Source organism: Nerophis ophidion, linkage group LG11 (genome assembly GCF_033978795.1).
Source record: "Nerophis ophidion isolate RoL-2023_Sa linkage group LG11, RoL_Noph_v1.0, whole genome shotgun sequence".
In the NCBI taxonomy this organism is placed as follows: Eukaryota; Metazoa; Chordata; class Actinopteri; order Syngnathiformes; family Syngnathidae; genus Nerophis; species Nerophis ophidion.
In genome coordinates, this window is record NC_084621.1 from 41,200,671 (window position 1) to 41,214,654 (window position 13,984).

General features: G+C 38.2%; 2 protein-coding genes across 10 annotated transcripts in view; one reads left to right on the forward strand and one right to left on the reverse strand.

Annotated features, from left to right (window-relative positions):
- LOC133562102 (IgGFc-binding protein) overlaps positions 1-2,601 on the reverse strand; it is a 35,664-nt gene extending 33,063 nt beyond the window's left edge. For both annotated transcript variants that reach the window (XM_061915983.1, XM_061915982.1), the window contains exon 1: positions 2,357-2,601. In XM_061915983.1, coding sequence (XP_061771967.1) covers positions 2,357-2,402 — 46 coding nt within the window. In that variant the 5' untranslated portion in view covers positions 2,403-2,601. The remainder of the gene's footprint in view (positions 1-2,356) is intronic.
- The window catches only part of si:dkey-262k9.2 (uncharacterized), a 25,798-nt gene continuing 11,814 nt past the window's right edge, over positions 1-13,984 (forward strand). Inside the window, exons 1-2 of one of the 8 annotated variants that reach the window (XM_061915988.1) lie at positions 1-151; positions 13,660-13,714. In XM_061915988.1, the coding sequence (XP_061771972.1) occupies positions 13,669-13,714 (46 nt within the window). In that variant the 5' untranslated portion in view covers positions 1-151; positions 13,660-13,668. The other 7 variants (XM_061915987.1, XM_061915992.1, XM_061915993.1 and 4 more) reach the window with 7 other exon arrangements.

Consider the following 13,984-nt stretch of genomic DNA (forward strand, 5'->3'; position numbering starts at 1 on the left):
CTGTACAAGTTCCTTGTTCCTGACTGGGTACACCTGTATTAACATGCAGAACAACTCCAGTAGTTTCCATGATAACAAGGATCTTGGTGTGGGGAGCAACAACATACGAGCAGTCCATAGGAGACAGTCCTGACAAACGGCAAACTCAAATGTAAGTAGTCTGATGGGACATGGAGCTTGCTAGCCTGGGATAGTGGCAAAGAAACTGCTTACAATATATACTGTATGGTTGAGCCGATAGCTGCAAAAACAAGAAATGCACATTTTACATATGGTAAGTGAGAGCATGGGTGCCTGGTTTCATTGCTGGCAGCAGAAGCATATGTTAAAATAAGGGTGTAATAAAATTTCACACCTGTTAATCCCAGATGGTGGGGTATGCTTCACTTTTTCATGATTAGTAACATTTACAGAACATGAGGACAGTTACTTTTACACTAATGTGTGTGTATATATATATACACACACACACACACACACACACACACACACACACACACACACACACACACACACACACACACACACTTTTGTAGCTTCAAAAGGTTTGGATACACAGGCACACCCCAAGCAAAAGTGTACAACTGCAAGTTGTGAGGGTGCTTAAGAATAGTCCAGATTTGAGTGTTTTAGGTAAGGGGAGGGGAAAAAAAGGCACATTTTCCATTGCATATTCAGTGTTGTAGGTCAGTAATTTGCAACCTTTTTTCAGTGATGTACCCCGTGTGAACATTTCTTTTTTAAATTCAAGTACCCCCTAATCAGAGCAAAGCATCTTTGGTTGAAAAAAGGAGATGAAGTAAAATACAGCACTATGTCATCAGTTTCTGATTTATTAAATTGTATAAGAGTGCAAAATATTGCTCATTTGTAGTGGTCTTTCTTGAACTATTTGGAAAAAAAGATATAAAAATATCTAAAGTTGTTGAAAAATAAATAAGTGATCCAAATATAAATATTTCTACACAGAAGGAATCATCAACTTAAAGTGCCCTCTTTGGGGATTGTAATAGAGATCCATCTGGATTAATGAACTTAATTCTCAACATTTCTTCACAAAAAAGAAATCTTTAACATCAATTTTTATGGAACATGTGAAAAAAAAAATCCAGCTGACAACACTGACTATTGCATCGTTGTATTTTTTTCACAGTTTATGAACTTACATTTATATATTGTTGAATTATTATTCAATAAATATATTTATAAAGGATTTTTGAATATAATATTTAATTTTTTCAATTTTAGAATATTTTAAAAAAATCTCACATACCCCTTGGCATACCTTTAAGAGCGCCCAGGGGTACGCGTACCCCCATTTGAGAACCACTGTTGTAGGTCACCAGACAGCGCAACGTGCTAGGGAGAGTAACCTGAGGATTCCTGGTTCAATCCTCTGCTTCTACTATCCTAGTTATGTATGTTGTGTCCCTGAGCAAGACACTTCACCCTTGCTCCTGATGTTTCGTGGTTGGCACTTTTGCATGGAAGCTGCCGCCAGTGTGTGAATGTATGTGTGAATGGGTGAATTTGGAAATAGTGTGAAAGCGCTTTGATTACCTTAAAGCTAGAAAAGTGCTATACAAGTGTAACCCATTTATTTAATTTATCATCTTAATAATGCGCCATTGTCTAGTGCCTGTGCTGTGTAGAGCTTGGCAGGGTAATATTGTAATACTCCATATCAGTAGGTGGCAGCAGGTAGTTCATTGCATTGTTGGAACTCTTCAAGGATTGTTTGTCATAATCCCAATATGCAGAGCACAGCGGGAGACAGTGTGCAGGTAAAAAGGTATGTAGCGCTTAAACCAAAAATTAACAAAAAGGTATGTCCCGGGAGGAAAAGGCACTGAAGCATAGGGATGGCTATGTAAAACAAAAGTAAAACTGAAGTGGCTACAAAGTCAACAAAAACAGAATGCTGGGCGACAGCAAAAACTTACATCCGTACTTGACATGACAATCAACGATGTCCCCACAAAGAAGGATGGCCTACGCACAACAAATAGTTTTGATTGCGAAAACAAAGCAGGTGCAGGCAATACATGAAAATGTCACCAAAATAACAGCGCAAGACAGGAACTAAAGCATAACACACAGGAAACAACAATAAACTCAAAATAAGGCAAGGCAACCTGGTGGAGTTTCATTTTTTAACCTTTTCTGCTGGTGGTGTGCCCCCATATTTCTTTTTAATGAAAAAAAATGTACCTTGGCTCAAAAAAGGTTGAAAAACACTGTCTTAAATAACCCAAGCTACTTAACATACAGTTTGTGCTAAATCAGGCTGACAGGTTAACTAAGTTTGGGTTAATTATAGCCCCAAGACTACAAATAAAAGCTCACAAATACTTACTGATGCCCACCAGGCACACCTGAAGCAGGAGGACAAACTGCATCATCTTGCACTGGAGCAAGGAAACTACAGTATATTGATTCGTCTTCAAGGTGGATTTATACTACCTCCATTGTTGGGGGGGGACAACAACAAATAAACAAAAAACGGTGGATGCGCGACCAGCACGGCACTAAAAAAATGTCAATTAATGCATTGGGCAGAAAAACACGCTATATATATTTCTCCAGTTATCGCGAGAAGTCACGACACCAGCTGGAGGTAGTTCGGGTTAATTATAAATCCCGTTAAATAACCGGATATGTAGCATCATGATATACATACTATATATGTGTTTTTTTATATATATAAAAAAGTACCACGTAATTCCCCTTAAAAAAAAAAGTGTTTCTAAATGAAAGGAAAATCTCAAATGTTTGAAGTTAAAGTCAACTCCACCGGAAGTTGTGGCGACGTACTAGCAGTAAAGACACAGGAAACAGTTGAGGCTTTTATACTGCATAGTCCACATTGCCAGGAAGAGTTACGTAGAGATGTTACGCCAGCGCCCATTATGGTGGCTTTGTAAATTCCCCCGGTAGGTGAACGAAAACTTTGGCCCATGATTGACTCAGTTATGCAGCAGCGGATTTTTGTCAGGAAACGGGCTCCAGCTGTGGGCAGTGCGCCGCTTTAATGGCAGAGCAAAACGGTTAACTTTATCCAGTTCTGTTGGTATGTACAATACAACTATTACTAATGCTTTGCCATGGTATTTTGCAGTGCATTTTTCATGCAGTAAACGTATTCCCCCCCCAAAAAATATATATGTTGCAATTTGACATTTTGAATGCTTTACCATGGTATTTTGCAGTGCATTTTTCATGCTTTCATTCAGTAAACTAACCCCCCCCCCCCCCCCCAAATACATGTTGCAATTTGACATTTTCAAGTTGTTCTGTGTCTGCGATGAGGTGGCGACTTGTCCAGGGTGCACACCACCTTCCGCCCGATTGTAGCTGAGATAGGCACCAGCGTCCCCCGCGACCCCAAAGTGATTAAGTGGTAGGAATGGATGGATGGAAGTTGTTCAGTGTAATACAGTGGTTCTCAAAGGAGGGTACTTGAAGTTATGCCAAGGGATACGTGAGATTTTTAAAAAAATAATCTAAAAATAGCAACAATTCAAAAATCATTTATAAATATATTTATTGAATAATAATTCCAACAAAATATGAATGTAAGTTCATAATCTGTGAAAAGAAATCCAACAATGCAATATTCAGTGTTGACAGCTAGATTTTTGTGGACATGTTCCATATTTCTTTTTTTGTGAAGAAATGCTTAGGATTAAGTTCATGAATCCAGATGGATCTCTATTGATAGCTCCAAAGAGGGCACTTTAAGTTGATGATTACTTCTATGTGTAGAAATCTGTATTTATAATTGAATCACTTTTTTATTTTTCAACAAGTTTTCAGTTATTTTTATATCTTTTTTTCCAAATAGTTCAAGAAAGACCACTACAAATAAGCAATATTTTGCACTGTTATACAATTTAATAAATCAGAAACTGATGAAATCGTGCTGTATTTTACTTCTTTATCTCTTTTTTTCAACCACAAATGATTTGCTCTGATTAGGGGGTACTTCAATTAAAAAAATGTTTACAGGGGGTACATCACTCAAAAAAGTTTGAGAACATGTATTACACTGCAGTACTGTAATGATTTAGTTCAGAAAAATATATTTGTGTGCCTCACATGAGCTGCAGAAGCTGTTGGTGTCAAAGGTCATTCAGGGCCACTTCATCTCTGTAGAATTTATTTTCTTCTACCTCAGACACTATGGAGGGTATGTTTTCCGTTGTTTTATTTGTCTGCTTGCAGGATTGTAGAATATACTGTGAGCTAGGGCTGGGCGATATGGCCTTTTATTAATATCTCAATATTTTTGGGCCATGTCACGATACACAATATATATCGCGATATTTTTGCCTAAGCCTTGAATGAACACTTGATGCATATACTGTAATCACACCAATATGATGATTTTATGTGTCTACATTAAAACATTCCTGTTCAGACTGCATTAATATATGCTCATTTTAAACTTCCATGCAGAAAGGGAAATCACAACTTAGTCAATTTACTAAAACTGTATTTATTAAACAGTTATTAAGCAGTGGTACAAACATTCATGTCATTTCCAAAACAGAAAGTGACAGATTGTCAGAGACATTATGAAACAAGCTATGAGTGCACTTTTGTGCATGATGTCACTAATGTGACATATCAAAACATCCATCCTTTTTCTACCGCTTGTCCCTTTTGGGGTCGCGGGGGTTGCTGTAGCCTATGTCAGCTGCACATGGGCGGAAGGCGGGGTACACCTTGGACGACTCGCCACCTCATCGCAAGGCCAACACAGATAGACAGACAACATTCACACTCACGTTCACACACTAGGGCCAATTTAGTGTTGCCAATCAACCTATCATCAGGTGCATGTTTTTGGCGGTGGGAGGATGCCGGAGTACCCGGAGGGAACCCACGCAGTCACAGGGAGAACATGCAAACTCCACACAGAAAGATCCCGAGCGCAGGATCGAACCCAGGACTACTCTGGACTTTTGTATTGTGAGGCACATGCACTAACCAAATTAAAGTGCACTTTTTGTACAGAATGCCACTACAATAGTTTAAAACAAATAAAGTGCACTTTTATGCATGATATCACACAAGATATTTCAATAAGTGTCAAATAAAAATGTGTTGCATAATAGGAAATCAAATAGCAATGCTGCCACTTTTTGTAGCAACGCTTTTGTCGCATAATTGTTCGACATATTCCCGCTTGAAGCCAAACCACTGCCAGACAATGCACCCCGTGCTGTTTTTCTTGGGAATTAATTCTTCCTTCATTTGTTACCAGATTCGCACCCTCTCTCTCTCGCATTACCACTCGCAACGCACCTTTAGCATCACAGCTAATGTTACCCATGTAGCAACCTCTGCTCGGGGAGGGCGTGTGGCGTTGCCCGCGTGAAGTATGTAAGAAGGTGCGCTTATTTACGTCTATGTGAGAAGGAGAGACAGGAAAGAGTGGGATACGCATGCAGTGTTATGCCCGCAGCTAAATGCAACTCTGTGAGAATATACTCAAATATCACGATATAGTCAATTTCTATATCGCACAGAGACAAACCCGCGATATATCGAGTATATCGATATCTCGCCCAGCCCTACTGTGAGCTGATTTTGATAGAATTGAGAGTAATCAGATATGAACAAAGTTACATTAGGTGTAGATATATTATCAAAATCCATAGCCATGGATTATTTAAAAGTGTTTCCATTATAGAACATGGTAAATGGGTTATACTTGTATAGCGCTTTTCTACTTTCAAGGCGTGGTACCCCCTGGACAAGTCACCACATCACAGGGCCGACACAAATTGACAGACAACATTCACACTCACATTCACGCACTAGGGCCAATTTAGTGTTGCCAATCAACCTATCATCAGGTGCATGTTTTTGGCGGTGGGAGGATGCCGGAGTACCCGGAGGGAACCCACGCAGTCACAGGGAGAACATGCAAACTCCACACAGAAATATCCCGAGCGCAGGATCGAACCCAGGACTACTCAGGACTTTTGTATTGTGAGGCACATGCACTAACCAAATTAAAGTGCACTTTTTGTACAGAACGCCACTACAATAGTTTAAAACAAATAAAGTGCACTTTTATGCATGATATCACACAAGATATTTCAGTAAGTGTCAAATAAAAATTTGTTGCATAATAGGAAAACAAATAGCAATGCTGCCACTTTTTGTAGCAACGCTTTTGTCGCATAATTGTTCAACATATTCCCGCTTGAAGCCAAACCACTGCCAGACAATGCACCCCGTGCTGTTTTTCTTGGGAATTAATTCTTCCTTCATTTGTTACCAGATTCGCACCCTCTCTCTCTCGCATTACCACTCGCAACGCACCTTTAGCATCACAGCTAATGTTACCCATGTAGCAACCTCTGCTCGGGGAGGGCGTGTGGCGTTGCCCGCGTGAAGTATGTAAGAAGGTGCGCTTGTTTACGTCTATGTGAGAAGGAGAGACAGGAAAGAGTGGGATACGCATGCAGTGTTATGCCCGCAGCTAAATGCAACTCTGTGAGAATATACTCAAATATCACGATATAGTCAATTTCTATATCGCACAGAGACAAACCCGCGATATATCGAGTATATCGATATCTCGCCCAGCCCTACTGTGAGCTGATTTTGATAGAATTGAGAGTAATCAGATATAATTAAATGATAAATGGGTTGTACTTGTATAGCGCTTTTTCTACCTTCAAGGTACTCAAAGCGCTTTGACACTATTTCCACATTCACCCATTCACACACACATTCACACACTGATGGCGGCCTTAACCATGACCATCAGGAGCAAGGGTGAAATGTCTTTGCTCAAGGACACAACGGACGTTGAAAGTGGGGTTTTAACCAGGAACCCTCAGGTTGCTGGCACAGCCCCTCGCGGTTGGCTTAATAAAATCTTTATTTATTAAAGGTTTTATTATTTTATCTTTTATTAAGCTTTATAGGATGGCTTTATAAATACTACAGTAAACAAACTTTGATCGGTTCCAGAAGACTACAGTGGATCTTTCATATAATTTGTTCTGATTTCAAGATGGCACTAGTAGAAATATAAATTATCTGTTCCAGAGTCAAAATGAAAAACTTAGAGAGATAATTTTTCCAATAACATAATTTTGTGATCGGCTACTTAAAGGTGCTGTTTACAACTTCCTCACAGTATCATTTTTCAAAGAAAATTTTTTAACAAGTAATGGTTTAAGAGTACACATTTGTTTGACAATTGTCTGTATTTTTAACAATTACAAAGTTTATATAACAAAACATTTTAATGGCCCTTATAAAATGATTGGTGTTTACATCAGTCACTCGCCCAGTCTCATCAATGTGCGCGCAGATAGTGTGTGCACTTTTACAAATGTAGTCCAAGAGGAGCAATGAACAATTAGCAGTCATGTTGTTGTTATGATAGAATATACATTCAACGCTAGCTTTCCAAATGGCTATTATTAGCTAAAAACATCCATCCTTCCATCCATTTCCTACCGCTTGTCCCTTTCGGGGTCGCGGGGGGAGCTGGAGCCTATCTCAGCTGCATTCGGGCGGAAGCTAACAAACGTGCACGTGGGGTACGTACATAATTACGTTATACATATGAGAAGCCAAACTAAGTAATGTAGCAGTAATCAAGCCGGATGTCAACACTATCGATACCTAGTATTGTATCAGTATACAAATGATACCACTTTTCCTGATTCGATTGATCTTTTACTTTTTGCTGTTATTACAAAATATTTTTTGTCTTTTTTTGCTTACAAACTCAGAGAGTAGGTCTGTATACAGGAAGGCTTTGAGATCAAATCCCAAAGGATTTAAATGGGAGCCAATCGTAGTTTTTGCTGTTGTTTAGATATTGTACACCAACCGCTTTATTTTGTTAAAAGTATGTGTGTGGCATTAAATATTACAAATTGATAACACCGTCTGATTAGCAACAATTCTGGCAAATTCTAAATTCAATAAGATACACTATAAAAATGTGTTAGTGTTTAATTTAGTTACTTGCTAGAGTAGACAATATTTTCAGTTCTATTATCTATTGTTAAAGTATTGGATTAAGGCTCGCGATCGGGATCTGAGGCCAAAATATCGCGGGCCAAAAATGTTTATCAGAACATCCTTAATTGTAACTTTGACATTTCGGTCGGCTTGAGTTTTGTCTACTTTAAACATGTTGCTCCTTGTTGTCAGGTGCATGACGAGGCAGCCTTTAAGATTTTAGATAGTACTTGATTTTTCAAAAAACTTGCTCGAGCCCTGGTGTTATTGTTGTCAACAAAACACAGCACTGGAGCACCGTCTCCATCTGATAATGTAAAAGTAAATTGAAGCTGAGACCTGCACCTCCCAGTTGGTGATGTTTTTGTCTCAAATGCAGCCTTTATGGTACACCTATTGTATGATTTGTTTTCATGCATCCTGGTGTGTGTTGAAAGTACATCTGCACACACACACTGGACGGAGGATGTGAAGAAGGCAATACAGGATGTACGTGTATAAGGCTGTCATTGTCCAAAACACCAGATCCTCTTAGTGGCTCAACTACTCCTATGAGTAGGGCTCAGTTCCTTGATGAAGGTTCACTGACATGCATGGCATCAACTGAAGAAATGTGAGTGTTTTCCCACTTATCAGACACAATCTAATGTTTCAATGTAAAATCTGTATTGAAAAAAAATCTGCCTAAGTATAATGATGCTTTGTCCATTAAGTAGTAATGTAAAAATATTTTTATTATTGCAGTTGGTGAAGAACTGTATGGAATCTTACTGAAAGCTGTTTTTAAAATTTTGGTTCTATCTCATTAGATATTACTTACGTTAGATATTAGATATTAATTATGGTTATGCATCAAACTGGTTGCAATCCCAGATTCCAAAGTTGAATTATAAGATTCTTTCATGCATGCATATTTTATTTACTATTAAGTGTTTTAAAGCAATGCCAATGAATCCTTTCCATTCGTTTGTGCATTTTTCATTCTCTCAGCACTTGCACTGGTTTTCCAAACTCCGTTGTCGAGTCATTCCGATACGTACCCTCATTAGGAGTTCTTATCACTGGTGTTGACAAACAATAGAGTGCAGCACTGTTACCAGTGTGAGTAGATAACTAAAAAAAACATTTGTCTCCCTTTATTTGTCTTCACTTTTATGTTTTTCCATACTGTATCGTGTATTGAGATAAAACTGTTACCTAAATTTGTCAGATTATTTAGCACAAGGTTTTTTCAAACTTTTTTGTTTGAACAGAAGATCCAAATTAAAATTGTTTTTGGGTACCAAACGTGCGAAAATGCTTGTTTTTTTTTCCATAACATTGATATATACATTTAGATGAAAAAAAAAAAACCCATAAAAGTTAAGTGATCGAGAAAGCCATAAATGAAAATACACATGTCAAACAGCGCTCAAAGAAGTCCATATACAATGACTTTGAAAATATTTAATTGGAAGTGTTGTTTTATGAAATATGTTTTCCTTAGACAGTTTATTGCTCTGTTAATACAACATTTTAATCAGACAGAACATATGCAACTGTGCATCATATCTGCAATGTCGTCTCCATCGACCAAACATTTATGGACAAAAAGGCAGAGCTTGACAAAGCTGCTTCTACAAAAAGAGCCGATTTAACTTATTGCCTTTACATAAATGGTATGCCAGGTTGTTAATCTATAAAATAGCTCCTAGTGTTCGATACATTTTTTTAATCAGATGAATCTCATTTTTGAATCATGATTAATCACACTAAATTACTTGCTCGCATAATTTACATTAACTTCAAAACTTGGTAAAAGTAATATCCTGTCCCAGTTGGGTGTATTTTGAAGTGACATTTGTCATAGACCACACCAGTCGTAGGCTTGTCACTCATCTTTGCACTGGTGCATACTGTATACATTGATCTGATCACTGAACATATTGCAATGATGGGTAAAATGATGTCTTAGAGATTCTGTGGCACACTCAGCAGCTGTATTGACACTGCACTGACACTGTGTTAGTGTTTCATAATGGCCATACGCATCTGCTAGATTAAAAAGACACTGCAATTGATCTGCAACTACAATTAATAATTAACAAACACAATTGTTTGTGTTTATTTATTTTTTTAACTAATAGCTGCACTGAAAAGAATATTAGATACGCAACTTTGGTCAACGACCCAAATAGTAAAGCGGAAAAGAAGACGTAACATATTTTCTTAAAATGTCTATATTTTACTGTATGCGTTAAGTTAAAGTACCAATAATTGTCACAAACACACTAGGTGTGGTAAAATTAATCTCTGAATTTGACCCATCACCCTTGATCACCCTCTGGGCTATATTGTTTGGTAAACGTATAGAATGTTCTATATGTTAGGGTTATTTGAATGACTCTTACCATAATACGTTACGTTAACATACCAAACATGTTCTCAGTTGGTTATTTATGCGTCATATAACGTACACTTATTCAGCCTGTTGTTCACTATTCTTTATTTATTTAAAATTGCCTTTCAAATTTCTATTCTTGGTGTTGGATTTTATCAAATACATTTTCCGCAGTGTGCGACGTATATATCCATCCATCCATTTTCTACCGCTTATTCCCTTTTGGGGTTGCGGGGGGCGCTAGCGCCTATCTCAGCTACAATCGGGCAGAAGGCGGGGTACACCCTGGACAAGTCGCCACCTCATCTCTGGGCCACGACGTATATACATTTTTTTGTATATATATGTTTTTTTTCCTTCTTTATTATGCATTTTTGGCCGGTGCGACGTATACTCCAGAGCGACTTACAATCCGAAAAATACGGTACATAAATCACATTAACAAAAAATGTGTAACCGCCAAGAAGAAAAGGACTTGAAGGAAAGCCTTGAGGAACGCCTCAGTTTTGTAAATCACAAGTTTGGACCCCAGTGTTCTGTTTGCTAGCAATGTTAAAATGTCAATGCAAGGAACTGTCAAGGTGTTTACAGTGGTCCAAGTTCCTCTATATAACAGAAGCGCTCAAGTGTTTTTGGAAATGTTGAACTGAACTCGGGAACAGGATTTGGCCCCCAGACCAGCAGTTGAATAGAGCTAGGCTATATATTCAATGATGGATAACGTTGGTAAATAAACTTTGCTAAGTGGCTATCATTAGCTGACCACACAAAAAGCTAATGCTGTGCTTATTTGTTTCGTACGGGCGTCGTTTACTTCATGCATGTGCCAAAAGTCGGAAAAAGTCTGCATTTTGTGCTTTGTACTTTCTGGAAAGTTAGCTTCCTCTAGGCCAGTGGTTCTCAACCTTTTTTCAGTGATGTACCCCTTGTGAAAAATGTTTTAATTCAAGTACCCCCTAATCAGAGCAATGCATTTTTGGTTGAAAAAGAGAGATAAAGATGTAAAATACAGCACTATGTCATCAGTTTCTGATTTATTAAATTGTATAAGAGTACAAAATATTGCTCATTTGTAGTGGTCTTTCTTGAACTATTTGGGAAAAAAAGATGTAAAAATAACTAAAAAGTTGTAGAAAAATAAACAAGTGATCCAAATATAAATAAATATTTCTACACATAGAAGTAATCATTAACTTTAATTGCCCTCTTTGGGGATTTTAATAGAGATCCATCTGGATTCATCAACTTAATTCTAAACATTTCTTCACAGAAAAAGAAATCTCTAACATCAATATGGAACATGTACGGAAAAAATCTAGACTGAATATTGCATTGTTGCAATTCTTTTCACAGTTTATGAACTTACATTTATATTTTGTTGAAGTATTATTCAATAAATATTTTTATAAAGGATTTTTGAATTGTTACTATTTTTAGAATATTTAAAAAAAAATCTCACGTACCCCTTGGCATACCTTCAAATACCCCCAGGGGTACGCGTACCCCCATTTGAGAACCACTGCTCTAGGCTACTTAAACTTAAATTCATTGAATTTGACAGCCTTACTTTAAACCCAAGTTTGGTAGCTCCTTATGTAAATGAATACAAAGTAAATGTATGTATGGGAAAGTGCAACTTTTTTTTTTTTTTTCCAGCACTGCTCCCTAATTTTATGATGTGTAGATTTATCCATGATGATCTTTGAGTCTGTGTCCGGAAGGCAGCTGGTGTTTCTTTATTGTACCCAAGACATTCGCACTAAATTGGTTTGTAAATTAGGTCCTGTATCATAGAATAAATTAAGTCGCCATTCAAATGTACTCTTAAGAATGTATTAACCAGTTTGAAAACGCTGCAGGCATCACAAGCCATCTTGATATAAAGGCAGTGGTCTGCCTTGATAAATACTCTTTAAATTGAACCAGTTTATTATTTCAGGCAAAGCGACTCCGAAAAGTAATTTGGAGGTAGTTTTTATTTGCAGCGTCTTAGGTTGTTTGTATTTGGAGAGCTCCCGCAGCCATTCTGAGGCCGCAACAGCCCCCTCTACACGCCCTTCCCAATCGACATCTGTTGTGTGATTAACGTCTTTATTTTCTAGTATGGCCAAACTAATAGTTTGCCATACTGTTCTAATTTAGCACATAATCTTGATGTGGTCTGTTCTCATTACTCTGTGGCCCTGCAGGGGAGACAAATTGAATTTTTGCAGACGCCAGCATCCATGGCAGCAGAATACATTTTCAACAGAATGTGTTTTAAGGATTGTTCTGTTCGTCTCTTATGTTTTCACTTCAATTCACCAAGTAGTCATTAGAATGTAATTCCTGTAAAATGAGCAAGGGACTGGAGCTGCCGTCTGCAGATGTGTGATGGATGTAATGTGGGTTACATTAGTTCTTTCCGCATGGTCATTAAGAGCCGGGGAAACCAAACACAATGGGTATAGCTAACAATGAACACTGGGCACAAAGGTCAGCGCCGAAGTTCCTTCTGTATTACTTACACAAGTGACTATTAGTTCCTGATCCCATGCAAACCTCAATGACCCGATACCACCGGCGAGGCTTCATCTGGGATTTCCTCTGGAAGAGAAGTCATTCCCATGTTTTCCTTTTTTAAAAATATCAGCCGCTCGTATTGTGTTGGGTACAGCTGCGGGCTTTGTTTGGCCACATGCAAAACAGCTGCGTTTTACATCATTGTGGTGCAAAGGTACAGTTAGTTAAGGACCCTTTTCCACCAGAAAGTGCTCCCTTAAAAATTGCTGCCAGTGTGTGTCAGTTTGACTGGTAAATGTTTGTTCACCTGAAAGCTACTTTGTCTTCCCTCGTACAAATTACATTAAAAAGGAATAGTATTGCTTTTTTCTTTTTATGAGGGAAATTGTTTAAACGCCGCTCACAGAACACTTGATTGTGCAAAGGACAGGACAATGTCAAATAGCTACTTGTTGACAGCTGACTGTGATGGAATTTGTCAGTTTTTTGCTGAGCAGTGTGGGAAATAAGGCTCTCCTTCTCTGACCCTTGCACGCACCTGAATTTGCAACGTAGCCTTGCGTGCAGTCCCTGAGACTAGTATAAACAGTGCGAGTGGGATTTTTTAATTTTCCACCGACTGGTTACGTGATCCTGAGACTTACCGTGCCAAACAAGACCAATAATAGGGATCATTGAAGCTTTCCATCACACTACTGTTCCAAACCAGAAACAGCAGGGTTTCACACATATAAAAAAAAAAAAAAAATTTAACTTGGCCTTTCTCTCCCCAGCAGTATTTGAAGATGATGCGATTGTTGCTTCTGTGTCTGCTGCTGCCTTGCACTACTGGTGAGTTCTCTACTTTGTGCCGCTTGCTGATAAACATCTAATCAGGCTATGTGTGCCGCCAACATGTTTTTCTTATCTGCCCACATACTCAACAGTACTGTATGTAAAGTATCGGCCACATATACAGTATACACCACATTCAGTCACAAATAATAGTAACTTTAAAAGCCCTGTATGCACAGGTAATATACCACAGAGGCCCAGCTCAAGATCTCCATATATAATGCACATCATATCAGTCGTTTACTCACCTTGAGCCGAACAGTGTGA